The following is an 18,789-nucleotide window of genomic DNA, read 5'->3' as shown; positions in this document are numbered from 1 at the left end:
TCCTTGCACATTTTTACCACTACTCCAATAAAACAAACCTGAAACAATTTTGTATATTCAAGTTATTTCCCATAAACAGCAAACGCCATTTCTTAGAAAGCAGTATGGCAATAACAATCAAGTTAAGAAGATTGCTTACCAAAACCTTTAAACTTAGATAGAGTTTTGAAAGATGCTAAGTAATTGAATTTTTGTGATGCCACATCATTCTTTAACTGTCAAAGACTGGGGTCTAACTGAAATATTTAGAATGAAATGATTGAATAGTCAAGAAATATATACCTTCAAAATTGAGAAAGCTGCCAAAGCATAAACAGAAAAAGTACATCCAAATGTAGCAGATCGCAAGTGCATCCTGGTTTCGAAATTGTCCATCAAATTATTCAAAAAAAGCATTAATTTAGACCCTGATGATGAAGCTTGGAACATGCTGGTTTGTTCATTTTTTTGTCAAATTTAATACCTCTTTCTATTCCTAAATCATGGTAAGTCAATCTTCCAACTAAATTTTGATTTGGCGAGGAATGGGTCAACTGTAAACATATTTTAAGATCTAAATCGGTCTGAGTAATTCGCACTTGCCCCACTCAACCGATTGCATGACAATTGACGTCAAAAACACAAAACGCCAAGATATGCGTCGCTCAACCATTGATTTATCGATGAAAAATGAAAAGTACCCTCTATTCAACCAGCAAGATACAAGTTCAATCCCCTAATATTGAACAATCCAAACCGGCATTCAATTTGGTTGTTAATCCTCCCGATTCTGACCAGCTGCTTCCCACAAAATATGGCAACACTGCAGGTCCATCTAAAATCTTTCGAACCCGATTTTCAACGTGAATGGTGAAATCCCTGGGGAAACGTGCTCTAAAAGACTGGATTTACGCGCGAATCCTTGGTCGCTGATCCGCTGTCATGTCCAGGAGGTTATCGTGGGTGTGTATGGTGGGCGTGGTCTGCTTGACATGGGTCTGGGCCGGTCAGGGAGTGTGGGGATCCAAGTTGAATGTTCCCCGCGTGTTGCTGCCCTTCAGTGAAGAAGGCACTCAATTCGTTTTATTCGCCCATGAAAACGATGACAACGATAAACGCGGATGCTTTAAATGGAAATCGTCGCGACCGGAAGTATGGACTTTTTTCTAGCGAGCCTTCAATGAAAATCGATTTGTTTCGTGCATTTTTTTTAAATTTTAATTGTACTCATTTCATTGTACTCATAATCCATCCTAATATTAGTGAAATTTTGGTCCTTGCAACCGAAAGCTTAGGTTAGGTTAAGCCAGGCCTAAAATATTACAATGATATCTAAAGAAGTCACTCTAAACTAGCGGTACGGACTTCTAAGAGTTATATAGACATCCACAAATAGTACCGATTAGGGTCAGGGAACTTAGGAGAGGTAATCACGGTTAAGTACCAATGTACAACATGAAAATTGAATGTTAAGCTTGTTCTCGATCAAGTGCATCAGATTTTAACGACATGACAATGGAAAATTGTTTTAAGTGACTGACCTGTAATGGCCACGATTTACGTTTCTGAATATATGAATTTTGTAAGAAAAGGGTCCTGTAGCCGGCCAATTTGGCGGGCCACCCATTCACAGTACATTTTTCTAGATGTCTGCGATCATTTTGTGGAATTTCATTGAGTGAAATATTTCGGATTTAAGGGATTTATTTGAAGGACCAGGCGGTAACAGATTTCTGTTGGTCAATGCAACATAAATTTGAGGTGCGCCAAATGTCCACGTTAAGAACTATCTGATAAAAAACTAACTTATCTACGTTAGTGTTTCCTAACCTTAAGGAAGAGCAGTTTTGCAAATGTAGATGGATGGATTGTGTACAGTGTGCCTCTTCAAATATTCATCATTTTTATTTTGAAGTTGAAACTTTTTCCACCAGATACTTCAAAGAACAGCCACCGACACGCCCAAAGCAAAATAAGTAGTGAAAGAGAGGCTCCTAAATCTGCTCGCAACATTTGAATAGAAGTCTTAATCTTTGTCCTTGTTCTTGAAGTAGATATTTTATTTGCCCGATGGTTTCTCGTCTGAAGTATGACTTATGAAGCTACAATGCTTGATATACAATAATCATAGTAAATCAATGAACTATGATTAATATAGATCAAATATCATTTAAAAGCCCTTTTTTGACTTGGTCTCGTTAACTAACATCTTCTGACGAAAGATTCTAATTATTTACATAAAAGCAAAACAAAAATTCTCTTAAAACTATTCACTTGTGAAGTCCTGTTCAAGACATGATATGAATAGATAATGCTGCTTCAAAACTCAATTGATACAAGTAACTTGATTTCCATTGCTCCCTTGCTTCCTCTCGTTTGTTAGTTGGTGAGCATCACGCCCGTGAATGAGGATCCGATTCAAAGTTGTTCAAGCTCGGCCGTGGTGTCCTCGGTGTCCAAGAGTCGCTCTTCCAAGGTTCAAAGCGTGATCACGGCCGAGGACGTCCAATCCCCGGGTCACCTTCTCCGGTGCGACGTGATTGTGGACACCATCCACGCCCTCCAAATCGTGACCAAGACCCATGAGCTCTACCTGGAAGAGGCCCCCGAGGAGTTCGAAGTGCGAGCCTATGACGACCAAGGCAACGAATTCAGCACCCTCGAGAAGATCATCTTCAAGTGAGTACCAACATCATCAGCCATGAACCACTGGAAAATGGACGGGGATACGAATAGCGAATTGGCATCTTGAAAGCGAGTCAACCCACTGCGTTCTTCTTCATATGAGATGGATCGATTTCAATTTTCTGCTCAAAGGAAGGGTGCAGTTCATAGTTATACTTCCTCAAAGCTCACAACGTAGCTCTACAGTACATAAAATGAATGATCTAGCCCTCTGGTGGTGATTGATTTCAAGAGGAGTTCCAGTTCATTCATTCTGTGTCTTGGTATGTACTGCTCTATGAGGAGGCTTAACTTTTGATTCGCTCATTCGATACGAAGTCGTAGCAACCTTATGCATATTTTGATGTAGAGGAAAGAACAGTCATCTCCTTCCAAAATGTTAATTCGAGCCCGAGCATCCCCGTTCATATTCCAGTGGTTCAAACGGCAGCACTTGAGTTTCAAATTTACTTACGGACAAAAAGAGAAAACGAGACATTTGACTTAACTTTCATCAGATGGACCATCGACAACAACGTGAAGAAACCCGGGACAATGGGTGACAACATTCGGTTCATCAACTTCCGAGACTCGACCTACGCCTTCGAAGACACCTTAATGGCCATTGAGGCTCAAAACAAACAGGGACGGAAGGTTCTCTTGGAGGGGATCAAAACGGGCTCGTCTAAGGTGTCGGTCAAGTTGGTGGCTCCCTTGTACACCAAGGTTCCGCCCGCCATGGTCAACGTGATGTGTGTGGCCAATCTGTATTTGGTGCCCGGGAACGCCTATGTCATGATGGGCGGGTACGTTACCTACCACGCCGAGCAAATCAAATCTAACAAGGTGAGCGCAAAAGGTGGTAAAGAGGGCTAGAAACAGCTGGGATAGGTTGTTCATCATTTTGTATGGATATGTGAAAATAATAGTGTATTGTAACCACATGTATGTAGGGAGGGCGTTGTGGGTTAAACCGTTAAACCCCCTTTGAAAGCATTGCTGAATTTCAATCACAAAACAAAGAAAGGATTTTGTGGGACTATAAGAATACAATCCCAAAGGAATTCAAAAACAAATCCCTTTTTGCGGATTCACATCTGTGAATGAAATCCTCAGCATCAAATACAGATTGATATTGGTGTAAAACCTGATCCACCATTTTACCAGATTACCAGATTAAAAAGCCATCAATTCAATTTTAATCAATCAATCCCTTTTTTTTTTTATTGAACTTCTCTTGTTGCTCTGATGTGTCTTTAAGGCTAACAAACTTTCACTCCATCCGAGCTCGAGTAATGATGAACTCATAACTGATAAAATTAGTTTCCAAAAATTGACTTCGTTACCCAACAAACCTAATTAAAAAAAAAAAAGGTGGGAGATGTGGCCTTGTGGTTAGCGCAATTTCCTAACAAGAAAGAGAGANGTTAGCGCAATTTCCTAACAAGAAAGAGAGAGGTCTCTGGTTCGATTCTCCTCGCCGACCATTCTCTACAGGAAACTTTGAGACGCAAGCCACACCCACATACGGCGAACGGAGATATGAATCTCACCATTTCGACCTTTAGAAAAGATGAATGAATCAAAACATTAATGGGCGGTTTACTCCCGTTACAGATCCATCAGATCAAGCTGCCCACCCAACAATACTTCCTGACCGTGGCCAACAAGGACTTGGTTCGTCTGGAATCCGAATCGTCCTCCGAGGTGGTCGGATTAGCCTTGGGATCCACCGAGGTCTACCTCAACGACCACAACGTTCATCCCGACGATCTGGTGCGTCCGCCCACTGCCGATATCCATGTGGTCGTGCCCGCCTACATCACCCTCAGTATTCACCCTTACAACAACTGGAACGTGTTGATCAACAACAACTACGAGATCACCGTCGAGATCTTTGACTCGAACAACAACCGGATCCATCCCTCAGCCAACATCGTTATGAAGGTGGACCTCCCTCAGGAGTACTTCAAGACCCAGGAGAGTAGTCGAAACGGCACCTGGCACTTCGGTCAGCCCATCAAAGTCGGCATTGCCGACGTGAGCGCCACTTTGTTCGGGGTCAAAGACCGACACGGCCAACTGATCGAGCTCAAGACTCCACTGAGCACCTCGGCTCAATTGGAGATCTTCGACGGAATCCTCCTAGATCCGGCTTTGGCCGTGTTCCCTTGGGACCCGGTGAGCCGTCCGTCCTTCGAATTCCAATACGTGGTTCAAGGAGCCGGCTCCCCGTTCCTCTGGTCTTCGGCCAATCAAACCGTGGCGACGGTCACTCAGAATGGCGTGGTCAAAACCAACCCGGACAATGTGGGCGGAACCGAGGTGAAAGCCGCCATGAATCGGGCATCCCACAACTTTGGGCGGGCTCGAGTGTTGGTGATCCCCACGGGTGGATTGAAGATCTTGAACCACGTGATCGAGCGTGAGATCGGATCGGATCTGGACGTTCCATTGCAGTTCTTCGCTCAGTATGAGGGCAAAAGACACGTGTTCACGCAATGCCACAAACTGGTGCCCGTTATTGGTCTCACGGACGAGAGGGTCTTTGTCAAACGCAGCCAACATTTGGCGGGGGTGTCCCAGGGAGAGTTCAAGACCAAGGACGCTTGTGCTCTGATCCACTTGAGGGCTCAATCTCCGGGATTCAGTGATCTCAGCGTGTCCTACTCCTATCCAGGATTTGACGGCCAAGCCGTGAAACTGCACGACGCCGTCACGATGGCCGCCTTCAAGCCACTTCTGCCCGTGCAACCGTTCGAGGGCGACGCTCTTCTAGCCGTGGAATCGAGTCTGAACATCGTGTGGGCTGGAGGTCCATTGCCGTGGATCAAGAAGCCCGAGGGCCATTTTCACCATTTGACCGTTCAAGACGAGTCCGTTGTGCGGGCTGGATCCCGAATCCTCTCGGCGGGAGCCGTTTCGAACACGTTGTTCGCCTTTGAAGTCGAGTGTCTCAAGTTGGGCGAGACCGAAGTGACCCTTGAAGTGGGGAATCGGAAGTCGCCGTCCTTACCTCAACCCGTGGTGGTCTCGTCCAAGATCAAGGTGATCTGCGGTCAGCCAGAATCGCTCGAACTTGTGGCCGAGGTGCCGTTGCCCGAGAATACGGACAGCCCGTGCCCGTTGACGGCTAGAACGGGTAGAGTGGCCGCACTCTCTTATGAGGATCTCAAGATTAGGGTCACCGTTCTGGACGCCAAGGGCAACAAGTTCCTCAACATCTCGTCTTTGGACATGGATTGGCAATTGTCGGATGACAATTTTGGCCAACTCTCCAAACAGCCCACGGATCAAGATGTGTCCATCCTCGGGTACAAGCCCATTCAGGACTCGTATCATGTGCTCAAGACCCAAAAGAGGACGGGATCCTTGGACTTGACGGCCAACGTGAAGAAGAGCTCGTCCTACTTGGGCTTTGGTGGGGTCTCCAACACGCTCAAGGTGAATCTCGTCCAGGATGCCTCGGTCACGCCCAACACCAAGAGCGTGTTCAACCACCCCGACAACCGGGAACACGTCCACGTCAAGGATGGCTCCGGGTTCTTCGCCATCGACTTGAGTGCGCCCAATGTGGCGGATGCGAAATTCCTGCCCAACAACCAGACCGTGTCCATCCGACCGTTGAACACGGGCGACGTGACCTTGACCCTGCGCGACTTGTGCCTGCGGTCCAAACGCTCGCCCGTCGTCAATATCTATGTGAGTGGCGTGAGTCGCGTGGATTTGATCATGAGCGACAAGGTCCAACAAGGCAATCGCGTTCATGCCAAGATCCGACTTCTCGATCATCACGGAGAACCGATCTCCTCTTCGGCCCTCAAATACTTGACCGTGGTCCCCACCCCAGCCTCGAAAATAGTGGAACTCCGCCCCAAAGACCAACCCGAAGATCTGTTGTTCACCGTCAAGGGTCTGGAATTGGGCGAGACCACCGTGACGGCCAATGCCAAGTTTGGCGTGCAGACCGTGTCCTCCAATCCGGCCTCGATTCAAGTGTTCCCGCCTTTGGAGCTGGAGCCTCGAAACATCACGCTTCTCATTGGTGCCAAGTTCCAGGTTCGGGTTGTGGGCGGGCCCAATGTGGGATCGGATCTTCGATTCGCCCTATTGGATGGCGAGAAAACGGCCAAAACCAATCAAAATGGACTCATCGAAGGCATGACCCTGGGATCCACGCGAATGATTGCTAAGGCGGTGGGCGTGGATAAGGTCACTGGAGAGGCCGTTGTCTACTCCGAAGATCGCGTGGACGTCCACGTGGTCAAGTTTGGCGGCCTCCGCATCCACGCCCCTCTGACCAAAGTTCGAGTGGGCGGGGAAATGCCCGTGATGGCCTATGGCACGGATGAACATCAGAATCCCTACAGTCATGGATCCGCAATTCCCTACCTGGATCTGACCTGGGACATTGGCCACCAGGAATCCGCCGATCTCGTGAGCGTCTACCACCGCAACCACTTGGATCTGGGCAAGGACAATAACGGCGTGATGCGATTCATCGCCCGGAAACCTGGCCGAGTCACCATCAAACTCCACGGCAAGATCACCAAATCCATCCCTTTGGCGGCTCAGTTCCAGTTCGAAAACGATCGACCGCTCTCCGACACCCTTGAGATCCAAGTGGTGGAGGACCTGGACCTGAAGTCGCCTTGGCTGGAAGAGAACACTCTGGTGATGAGCACGAACTCGCAATATCAGCTACGGACCAATCGAGACTCTCAAGGGGAGCTGAGGTACTCAGTGCTCTCCAAGAGCAACGTGGGCGATGCCGTGAGTGTGAGTGAGAATGGCGTGATCAAAGCGGGTCGAAACGTCGGGACGTCGGTCATCTTCATCGAGGACATCGAGGACTATGGACTGGTGGAGCGGATGAGCCTCGTGGTGGATGTCAAGCCCATTTCCTACATGATGATCAACGTTCACGAAGCTTTTGATGTGGCTCCGGGAGCGATCATGCACAAGCTGCCCAAAGGCATCACCTTGCCTCTGAGTGTGTCCTACCATGACAACACTGGTCTGCGATTTGATGCCACCAATGCGGAGACCAGTTATCGACCCAGTCGATTTGACACGGTCTCCATTCGGGAACATTGGAACAACTCGTTGGCGGTTGAGCTCGTCAAAGAGGAATACACCGTGCTCAGATCGTTTGCCGGACTCAAATCCCGTCCTGATTTGCAAGATTTTGTCATCTTCAACGTGGAAAGAGGCATGTATCCGGACATGAGGCAATCCGTGATGATCGGGGACGTGATCGATCTGGATAATCTGGTGGTAGGGGATCTGGAGGAAGCCAATGCCGGGTCTTGGATCTCTGAACCGTACGGCAAGATCCAGATCGACCCGCAAACCGGAATGGCCACGTGTCTCCGCTCGGGCCTGGTCAAGGTCACCTACAACATTGGACGCGATCAGAAGATCTCGGTGGATTTCGTGATCAAATCCGCCGCTAAGGTCATCTTCGACACCTCGGCTGTGGTCGTCCGATCTCCCGATGCTCAATTCGTGCCATTCCTGGTGCAATCCGAATTCGGCAACGAGACCTCGAATTTCTATGGCACCGAACGAACGGGATCCTCGATGATTGTGGACGAATCGCCCTTATTTTCTTGCTCGGCCAAGTTCTTGTCCTACGATCACAAACTCGCCGAATATTACAAAGTACGAGCCGTCTTCCACCACGGATTGCGCTCGCATGCCTGCGAATTGACCCCGAAATCGCCCTTACTTCAATCCAAAGCCACCTTGATCGACTCGAATATCGAGTTGCGAGTCGTTCCAGAAATCGAGCATTCCATCCGAAGCACAATCGGCACGTTTCCATTCTATCCCGGATTTCATCTCCAGCTCGATGAGCTCCAACTCTCCAATGCCGAACCCTCCGGAGTGATCGCCATCCAAGGACTTCCAAACGTGTTGTCCGGGCTCAAATTGGAAGCGTCCAACGACCAATTCCTCAGCCTGGGACGCGATTACTATGAAGGCCAAACCGTCCGAATGATACCCGTATACCTCCGATCGGCCTTTTGGCACGAGGCCAAGGCCGGAGATGGACTCTCCGTGTCCATTCACACCCTGCAAACAGCCCACTCCATCCCCGTGAAGGTGATCTATGCCGGTAGTACGTGCACCAATACCGAGCTGAATTGGTCTTCCCTGGTGTACTTTGTGCTCTCGCACTACCAATCCCTGCTCTTCATCGTGTTCTCGTGCATCATTTGCATCCTCCTCACCAAGATCCTTCTCAAAAACAACGCCTCGTCCTCCTCGTCTCAGAGTAATGTGGCCCATCAAGTCAAAACCGCCACGGCCAATTCGACATCGCTCAAATCGCCGATGTTGGCCTCGCCCTCGTCCCCATTGAACGTGTCCTCGGGACGGTCCCCGTATCTGTGGACGGTGGACAATAGCTCGCCCATTTATGGCAGTCCCGAGAGACGAGCTACGACCTCACCTCGACATCTGGGACAGTTCTCGTACTCGGAAACGTAGATTTCCCCCCAAAGTTATGATCATTCTCTTTGGCTGTGGCTTGTTGTGAACGACTCATCGAGCTTCCTCAAATTCATGTTCCCAGTTCCCCGTCCCCCATTCCCGTTTCAGTCAATTCCTCCGTATTCGTGGATGTAAGAGAACATTCAGTAAATTTATGTATATTCTGGTGGGTCGAAGATGAACTAAACGGGCAATAAAAATGCGTATTGTTTGTATATAAATATTGCAACGGCTTATCGGATACCAGAACGGTGAATATCATCAACCACTCGAAACGGGGTATTATTAGACAACAAAGTGCATCATCATCAGGATCATCGTCAGGGAGATGTGTAAATATATGTATGTATGTGTATATATATATATATCTTCGTTTTGTGACCGGGTTCTTATGGCTCGAGATTGAACTTATGCTTCTTCTTATGCCGCAAGGCGAGCTCCACGTGCAAAGCTTCGGATGGATGGATCACAATGGGCAGATCCCAGGCCAAAGTCTGGACATTGACCTTTTGCGGGCCGTTCCATTCGACCAATTCTCGATCGGGGGCACGCGTCACACTCTCGTCCATGGACAGGACGAATTCAAAGTGAATTCGCCACGAGATGTTGCACACATTCGAGTTGAAAGTGGGCGTGGCGTTCAACGGGACCTCCAGGGACAAGCCGCATTCGGAGAAGCCCAAACAGAACTCATGATATCGCCCGTGAGGAATGTCGGAAGTGCGGGTGAAATCCACCCGATCCGGCGCGCCCAAGATCTCCTCTTGACAAAGCAACCGAGCCGAATACTGTAAACAAGCCACGTGACCCACCGCGAAATTGAACACGCCCACAATCTCCTCGCCCAGCTTGAAGTCCCGCTTGACCAAGCAGAGCTCAGCGATGCGCCCTTGAGAGTTGGAAATATTGTAGTAAGTGAGCTTCCGGTGGAAATGATGATGGGACTGACTCATCATGCTCTTGCGCACCTGGTTGGCCTCGCTGTCTTCCGATGGCGTGGCGTCGGGCGCGATCAGAAACGGATTCTGACCCGGATCCGGGCTTTGGAGCGCGGCCAAGGCCGAGCTCAAGCCGACTGAAGGTCGCGGCGGGGGCGGCTCTTCAGGCGCTACCACGGGGTAAGGCGAGGCGAGTACGCGCACCGGCACCTTCACCAATTGAACGGGCGCGTTAGGGCGCTGCGTGCCAATCAAGAGGTGGTAGGCGAATTTAATATTCCGCCCCCGGTAAGTGGGCGGCGCTTCGGACGGGATGCGATCCGAATAGGCGAAGCTCTGGGCTTGACCCGCCTGAAGGCTGAGCTCGCAAAAGAGCACCTTGGGCTTGGAGGACACGATTTGCCGACCCTCGCTCCAATCCGAAGGTCGGAGCGAGGTTCGGCCGTTCTGTTGGATTTTGACCACCTCGCCCACGCTCGCATTGGATTCCATGACCACCTCGCATTGGAGTTGGACACTGGACCAGGCCAGGAACTCCGTGGGCGAGGGCGAGGGTGAGCGCGAGCGCGGTGGGACGCGGAAGTGAATGGTGCAGGTGAGCCGCTCGCCCGCCAAAAATACGGCCTTGGGCGCGAAGTCCACTTCCACTTCCATGATGGCGAAGGTTTACCCAACGGGCTCAAGATGACATGCGGCTGGTGAAGAGGCTTAGCGCCGTTGATGAAGCGAGTCGACCGAGTCCAACTAGTAGGACGGTATGGCTGGTAGTTGAGGATGGGAACGCTAGGGTGCGTGAGTCAATCTGGGATTGGAAAGTGGATTGGTTGTTCATTCCTTGGCTTGACGTCAGGATCGTCAGGATCGTCATTGTGCACTAGTTGTCAGCTGAAAGATAACACACAACTACACTCCTGTAGGTTTGAGACCAGGGAGTATCCTTGAGGGGTAGTAAGTAATCATGCAGTTTGACTATCATTTTTAATAAACATCGTGTTTGAATGAATGGAGACGGTGAGGTAATTTTTTCCTACTAGTTTTGATCAGATTAGATTTCATCCTCTGTCAGCCTCAAAGAAATAGATAAAAAGGTGTTTTCAGCCAGCATAAAGGTAAACGTTATTCTCCACCCATTAGTTGGTGGTGCTACTTTTTTAAACTTAACCTAACCCAACCTAACCTAACAAGATATTAATAGCCTTTAAGGTCTCTCTACAAGACATGCTGGTCACTCATCACAGCCTAGCATTCACGGTAAACGTTATTCTCCACCGATTAGTTGGTGGTGCTACTTTTTTAAACTTAACCTAACCTAGCCTAACCTAACACGATATTAATAGCCTTTAAGGTGTCTCTCCAAACCTTTCCAACACTTTGTCACCAATTTAAAAATGAGCACCGCCAACTAATCGGTGGAGAATAACGTTTATCCAGGATAAATGGGCCTGGGCACGCACTTGAAGAAATATGGACTATGAACGAGCTTCCAGCCACATCAGCCTGCTCTTGCTCGTAGCGACTTTGTCTTGGCTCAAATTTGGCCAAGTCCATCTACGTATTCCACAAGATCTTATGGTCCTACGTTGTGCTCATTTGGAACAAAGTGAATGGTTACGGAGATAGGAAATTTTTGCTGCCATTGGCAGTCCTCATGTCTAAAAGTCCGTGGCATTGGCTTCAAAAAAGTGTTAACCTCCAGTTCATATATTAGAAAAGATATAGTGGTTTGGTCAGACATGCAGTTTTGAGAAAATTAAGGCATGCGCCATACAAGTTGAATCAAAACTCCATGTACATGTAAGAAAATACACCAGTGCCAGAGGACCCAGTAATAGTCTGTTCTTTTAAAAACTTTCTTAGTTCTGAACCAAGTTGTCATGATTTTGTTTCAAATATGTTTAGTAACTTCAAATTAAGTTGCAGGAGCAATCATTCTGGCACAAATGTAAATGTGCAATGAGCACAATTGAAAAGGTCTATTCACTTTATCTTTGCCTGAAATTTACATGTTGTGCAAAATGCTAACATTATGAGCTCTAAGGTGACATAAAGCAGGCATGGCTCTTGTCCAAACCAATCACTGAGTACGTTTAGTGATAAAAATAACCCATCTGAGCAAGCATCATCATTTTATAGTTTGTCAAACCAATTTATTGGTTTTTTTGCAGCTTGTTCAATGTTGGAAGCTAACTTTGAACAAACCAAGCTAGAAAGTGATGTGAATAAAAAAATCCCCAACAATACAATGCTCTGGCAAACGCAAACATTGGGGAAAAAAAGAAGCCAGTAACCTTGAATTTGCTTCCACATAACTTGCTTTCAAGTTGGAGGCTGGATATGAATAGTTCTTTTCATCGAGCGGAGGAAGCACCCTCTGCTTTGTCTAGGTGCAGACAAACAAACATAGAAACCAGAAAACACGCTATAAAATGCCAGACTTTATCAAGAGATTATCAAATGAAAACAAATTATTGCACAAGTACTGTGGCACAATGAATAAACCATCAGCTCTTCTGAGAAACGTTTTAAGTTCTTTATGGGTAAGATTCTAAACAATTATGCCTTGTCAATAATTGTTTTGCAGGAGGTTGTATACTGCATTGTTGATAATGCACCAACACTTTTGCAATCATCATTTTCAACAAATAGTACAAGGAAAAGCATATTTTCACAAGTTTTTGGTGGCTAACTTTAAAAACGTTACTTTTTCCAAGCTTTGCATCTCTATTTTCAGCACAATTTAATGGAAAAAGATACCACTGGTATGCGGTAAGTACACAATATCTTCTTTGTTTATCTCTATTTGGACACGAAAAGTAAATGTAATTATACCCGTATGGGATTTGAAAGTTCTCTCAGAAGACTTGATGGTGTATTTATGGTGTCAGAATAGCTCAGCAATAGGTTGTTCAGCAAAAAATACGTTATTAAAGTCAGACATCTCCGAGCGCATCCCTGTATCTCTCCGTTTGTTTGTCCGCAACAAGGGGAGGGAGAGGAGAATGAAAAGGACCAAGAAGTAGAATCTCCACTATCCGTTTCAAACCTCTATTTTGCATCAATCCCTTCCGCCTGACCCACCTCATCCGAACTCCCCACTTATTAGTCTCTTTCCTTCCTACTCAAATTACAATTGTGCTTTCTCCTACAAGACATGCTGGTCACTCATCACAGCCTAGCATTCACTCGTGTTGTTGGATGGCTCTTTCCCAGTCTTTCCCGATCAGAGCCTCCAAGTCTGACGCTTTTTTGCCTATTGTGCGCTTGACAGTGGTGCAGGTTTGATTGGTGCTTTGCGGGTTTTCTGACATTGTTTTGCGCTTTTGACACAAAACACCCTTTCTTAAGTGCTCTTTTTTTCAAGAAACAGATCACATTGGTCCGAATGAATGAAATGCACAATGAAACGAAAAAGAATATAGATGTATATTTCTATGGTTGGAAAACGGAGCAATATTGATTATACCTTCATTGTGTGACAAATGATTCATACATTTTAATGAAGTTTGTAATCCAGTTAAGATTTACACGGATTGAAACCAAATTGGCACTCCAGAGGCATCATTAACGGTAACCACAGCAACAGCAAATTCGAATTATGTAATTTTCAATAGAAGACATAACAATTGTTTTGTAAAGCTGTATTCTCTACATTCAAAGTACGGTTAAGGCTGCCTAAAAGAATGGAAGGTTCAAAATTCCACCACAAACTCCAGTAGAAGGGGGGTAAAGGTTTTCAAATGTGTGATTGGACACATCGAACATTTAAGCCCAGAGATAGTGTCCCGATGCTAACTCTGTACAAGCCGATTGTTCAGCCACATCTTGAATAGGCTTCACCCATTTGGGCTCTAATGAGTTCAGTAGGTTTGCAAAAGGTCGAACAAGTCCAAAGATGTTTTAACTGGAACATTGAGGATATGAGAGAGCTCTCGTATTGGGAGGGACTAAAAGAGTTGGGACTGTACAGTGCTCAGAGAAGGTACGACTTCAAAAGCATTCATGAGCTTTGTCCCAAGCCAGGGTTTAGGGTCAATTCTAGTGACCGTAGAGGCTTAATGTGCGTTTTGAGAGCACCTTCAAGTCTTCGAGAATCCAGGCTAGTTCGAACAATGAAGTCCAACTCTCTTCTTTCTCGGGCTCCTTCATTGTTGAATTGGCTTCCCTCTAATATTCGTAGGGAATACGTAGGCCTTGCTGATCCGGTTGCATCTTTCATGTCAGACTTGGACCAATTTTTAGATAGCATTCCAGATCAACCCTACATTCAAGGACCAGCTCGGTCTAGCCACTCAAAACAATCCCCCCCAATCTAGAAAGATGCGTTGAACTCATTGTCGTGCTCTTCTAACACAGGGCGCTAGCCACCACCATTTATCCTAATTTTCAGCTCAATTGAGTCGGAATTTATGGACATTTAAAGCTCAATGCATAACATTAACCCAACACAAGCACAACAGGCCCTTTTCTGACCATCCAGTACCATGTCCTGCACTTTCAGAATGGATGAATTGTTCTTTAATCAAGCTATGCATTGAACAAGTGACCTCCATTCATTCAGCCTCATTCGACTTGAAATGTAATGAGTTCACCCACGATCCAAGAGAGTAGTTCTTCTGGGATGAATTGATCTTCTTCCGATCCATTTCGCGCTTTTTCTTGATCCATCCTGTGGCCACACTCTTTGATCTGTGTGCATTCTTCTGATCCTCCTGGCCCCTCTAAGCAACATTGCCGCTTGACTCGCTCTCTGACCTACTCACTCAATTAGCGGAGTGCTTACTAGTAACCTTGTGTACTTACTCCCTATTCCCAGGAGGCTCCCTGGGCCTGCCTTCCTCTTCGTGTTCGTCCTCGGCCGAGTCCATCGTCCTCATTCGGGTTGCCACCGCCAACCTCAACGGATTGCCTGCTCCCTCCCTCCGTCCGGATCGGCCCGGCTCCCGCGTTTCCCACGTGGCCGTCGCTTGGCCTGGACCAACATGGAGTTCACTTCAGCCAATGTGGAGAAGGTGGTGCTCCAGTTCTACCAACAATCCGGGACCAACCAGCAGCAAAACCACGAATGGCTGACCCGCGCCCAAATGTCGCCCCAAGCCTGGGAGTTCGCCTGGGACCTGGTCACGCCCCAGAAGAATCCGGAGGTGCAGTTCTTTGGCGCCAACACGTTGGCCACCAAGGTGTCCAAGTTCTTCCACGAGGTGCCGGTGGCGCAGTTCACCATGCTGCGGGAACGACTATTGACCTTGCTGACCACCTACTCGTTAGGGCCCAAGATGGTCACCACGCGTTTGTGTGTGGCCGTGGCGGGCTTGGTCAATCACGCCCTGCCCAAGCTGTGGGCCACGCCTATCCAGGATCTGGTGGCCATTTTTCAACGCGAGATGGAGTCGAAAGGAGTGGGCGTGCTCTTGATCTTGCTGGAGATGCTCACCGTCATCCCCGAGGAGTTTCTGACCATGATCATGAATTCCGGTCGTCGGAATGAGGTCCGGGTTCAATTGGCCAACACTGTGCCTTCGGTCCTGGATCTGATCAAGAAGGTGTTTACCGAGGCGGGCATTCCCAATGATATCACGGTTCAATCCATCAAGGCCCTCCAATCCTGGGTCCAGTTTGGTGTGCCCATGGAGGAGGAGGAAGGCCTGTTTGGCAAGTTGTTGGTGTGTATGAAGGATGAAGAGATGTTCGAGTGTTCTCTCGAGGCCATGTGTAGTATCGTGAGCCACCCGAACACCCACAAGTTTCCCAACACCATGAAGAAGCTCCTGGGCCATGTTTTGTCCCTGGATCAGGTGTTGTTCAAGCTGATGCAAGAAGATTCGTATGAGGTGGCTCTGCCTCTGGCCACGCTCTTCATCACCTTTGGCGAAAGTCACTCGCGCTTGCTCCTGGATTGGACCACGGAGAGCGAGGAAGGGCGGAACGCGGCCTTGAGATTGGTGTCCATCATCCTGCGGATCTCGTCCAGCCAGGCCCAGTTCCCCACCCAAGAGACGTTGAGCGAGATTGCCTTCGGTTTCTGGTACATATTCCAAGATGACATTATTGCCTGCGAGCCCCAGCAGTTCCAGCATTGCATCACGGTGTTTGGTCGGATTTACCATGAGCTCGTGGAGTCCTTGCTACGGAAGTCCATGTACCCGTTGAATGATCAAAGTTGGACGGCTGACCAGAAGGAAGTTTTCCGATGTTATCGCACGGATGTGGCTGACACCATTATGTATTGCTTCAACATCCTTAGGGATAACCTCCTTCAGATCTTGCTCTCCCACCTGGATCAGGCCATCACCAAGTCCAACAATGAAGGCCAGCAGCATTGGCCCTATCTCGAGGCGTGTCTGTACGCCTGGTCGGCCATCGGCGAATCCATGGCCGAAGAGGAGGAGTCGGCCCTTTTGTCGCAGTTCTTGGCCAAACTCCCGCTCATACCTTACAACAACAACCCGAAGGTGATCTCGTCGGCCTTGGACTGCATTGGCGGCTTCGCCGAGTGGCTGGCCAACTACCCTCAGCTCGTGCCCCACGTCATCCCCATTGTGACCTCGGCCCTTCCCAATCAGGAGTTGTCGCTTTGCGCCACCATGGCGCTGAAGGACATGGCGAGAGATTGCACCGACGGACTCAAGCCCTACGCCAAGGAGGTGGTCAGCGCTTGCGTGTCTGCCCTCCGATCCAACCAGCTGAAGCCCGGAGAGTGCGTCCGTCTCATGTACCCGATCGGAAAGATGCTGTCCATGATGCCGCAGGAGGAGATCATGGGCACAATGGAGTCCATCCTGACGCCCTACATCACGGAACTCCGCTCGCTCTCCGCCCAGGAGCCCAATGTCCAGCTCAAGACCCGGGTGGTGTTCATCCTGAAACTCCTGACCACTCTGTTCCAAGCGTTGAACCTGAACCCCAAGGAGGAGGGTGACAAGGTGGAATCTCAGCAGAACCCCAAGCGGATCCAGCCCATGATCACGCTGTTCCCCCAGTTGTTCCCATTGGTCAAAGATGTGGCGGCCCGCTGGGTCAGAGATGAGGAAGTCATGGACACGGTGTGGGGTTTTCTCAAGCAGTGCGCTCACACCCTACTCAACGATATTCGCCCATTCACACAAGACATACTTGAGCTCCTGATCAACTGCTACACAACCGCACCTCACGGCGCAGCCCTCGAGCTGGCCAAGCTATTCCTGACCCTGTTAGGCTCAGAACCGGGCTATGCCCAAGCCTTTGTCCAGCTGTTTGCCCGCATCAACACCACTACCATGCAGTTCATTCAGAGTACGGGCAACGTGTCCGACCACTCGGATCTGATAGCCACATACTTCCAGGTCATGAGTCAGATCATGAAGAAGGATCGCAAAATGTTCGATCCACAGGGCATTGAAGCGGGTCCGTTGTTCCAATGTGCCACCTTCTGTCTGGCCTTGCCCGAATCCAGCGTGGTCCGCTACGCGTCCAGCTTCATCAGTCATATGGTCACCGTGAGTCGCGAATCCCCATACCTCACTGGCATTGTCAACGAACAGGGCGAGATGCTCTTCAAGCAAGTGGTCACCTGCATCGGGGGAGACTACGGCAAGAACCACGGGGACTACTACGCCGAAATCCTCCTTTCCCTGAACAAGAAGTACTTTGACAATCTGTGCAACTACATGAACATCCTCCTCCGAGAGGAGAACTTCCCCACCGAGCGTGTGAGCCGCCAACAGAAGGAGCAATTCGCCCAAATGGTACTCAAAGAGCGGGCCAACAAACGCAAACTGATCGAGATCGTGCGCGAGTTCTCCTTGGCCTGCAACGGGATGATCAGCACAGAGCAGATGAATCAAGTGCTTGCGGCTTATGAGCGGATTGAGGAGAAACACGAGGTGGCGGCTGAGCTGAAGCAAGCCAATGCGGCGGCTGCCGCAGCTGGAGGCGTGATGGGTGCGGGTGTGCTCCGCTGAATCAAATTCGAACTGTTCTTCGTATCCCATGCATGCAGTGTTGTGTGCGGATAGTACTGTATGTGTAGTCCCCTTTTTCTTGGTCGTCTTCATTCTCCATTTGTACTAAGAGCGCTACAAAGGAAAACAAATGGTATTCAAACATATTCATATTGCTATATGACTCTATTGGATAGATGTTATTCATGATAGCTCGCATATTTTCATCAAATACAACTGTTGGTTCCGCATAAAGCACCTTGTGAGGGTTCGTTTTTAGTATCGATCGAGGAGTATTTTATGCGTAAGGGCGTTACATACATTTAAGGGACGCAGGCTTGGGATAGGTATTCATTTAATTCCAGAAATAACCATTGATCATTTCTGGTTGTGATTAGTAAGAGGAATTTAACTTAGTGAGATCGCAAATATCTGCAATTTCGATTAGTCCAAGCTCACCCAGGTTTGTTTCTTTGCGTTAATATATAGGGGGGGACAATGAAAAAAATATAAAATATTGTTAAGCTCAATTCACATGTGATGGAGTGTTACACCAAAATTCCAGATGAGCCCTATATTCCAGGGCAAGCCAAATCCGTGCATCATCTGTTGCAAAAGTATGTAGTTAAACAATAATTACATATGTTCCATCTTTTAAGCGCAACGTAGGTGATTGCATCCCAATAGCAATACATGAATAAACGTTCCATATCGTTTATTGTGACTCGGTTTTCAAAATTAACCTGGGAGGTTCCGTGAAGTCCAAATTTACCCCACAACACAAATGGAACATC

The 18,789-nt window shown here is 48.1% G+C and overlaps 3 protein-coding genes across 3 annotated transcripts; 2 read left to right on the top strand and 1 right to left on the bottom strand.

Annotated features, from left to right (window-relative positions):
* The first annotated feature begins 813 nt into the window (after window positions 1-813).
* Window positions 814-9,364, top strand: LOC131881573 (nuclear pore membrane glycoprotein 210-like). Its single transcript, XM_059228465.1, has 4 exons — window positions 814-1,131; window positions 2,363-2,658; window positions 3,162-3,489; window positions 4,261-9,364. The coding sequence occupies exons 1-4, from the start codon at window positions 922-924 to the stop codon at window positions 9,136-9,138; spliced, it is 5,712 nt and encodes a 1,903-aa protein (XP_059084448.1). The 5' UTR covers window positions 814-921; the 3' UTR covers window positions 9,139-9,364.
* LOC131881574 (RAB6A-GEF complex partner protein 2-like) lies at window positions 9,284-10,941 on the bottom strand. Its single transcript, XM_059228466.1, has one exon. It carries the CDS (start codon window positions 10,731-10,733, stop codon window positions 9,531-9,533), a length of 1,203 nt encoding a protein of 400 aa, XP_059084449.1. The 5' UTR covers window positions 10,734-10,941; the 3' UTR covers window positions 9,284-9,530.
* Window positions 10,942-14,811: 3,870 nt separating this feature from the next.
* LOC131882613 (importin-13-like) lies at window positions 14,812-18,250 on the top strand. Its single transcript, XM_059229806.1, has one exon. The coding sequence runs from the start codon at window positions 15,059-15,061 to the stop codon at window positions 18,014-18,016; it is 2,958 nt and encodes a 985-aa protein (XP_059085789.1). The 5' UTR covers window positions 14,812-15,058; the 3' UTR covers window positions 18,017-18,250.
* Window positions 18,251-18,789: the final 539 nt, after the last annotated feature.

Source organism: Tigriopus californicus, chromosome 6 (genome assembly GCF_007210705.1).
Source record: "Tigriopus californicus strain San Diego chromosome 6, Tcal_SD_v2.1, whole genome shotgun sequence".
Taxonomy (NCBI): domain Eukaryota; kingdom Metazoa; phylum Arthropoda; class Copepoda; order Harpacticoida; family Harpacticidae; genus Tigriopus; species Tigriopus californicus.
This window is presented reverse-complemented; position numbering and strand designations above follow the sequence as displayed.

Bases quoted from the DNA above. Each gene is read 5' to 3' on its own strand.
- LOC131881574 (XM_059228466.1), bottom strand. From the start codon at position 10,733: ATGGAAGTGGAAGTGGACTTCGCGCCCAAGGCCGTATTTTTGGCGGGC.
- LOC131882613 (XM_059229806.1), top strand. From the start codon at position 15,059: ATGGAGTTCACTTCAGCCAATGTGGAGAAGGTGGTGCTCCAGTTCTAC.
- LOC131881573 (XM_059228465.1), top strand. From the start codon at position 922: ATGTCCAGGAGGTTATCGTGGGTGTGTATGGTGGGCGTGGTCTGCTTG. The intron at 2,659-3,161 runs GTGAGTACCAAC...AACTTTCATCAG, and splicing joins CTCGAGAAGATCATCTTCAA to ATGGACCATCGACAACAACG. The intron at 3,490-4,260 runs GTGAGCGCAAAA...CTCCCGTTACAG, and splicing joins AGCAAATCAAATCTAACAAG to ATCCATCAGATCAAGCTGCC.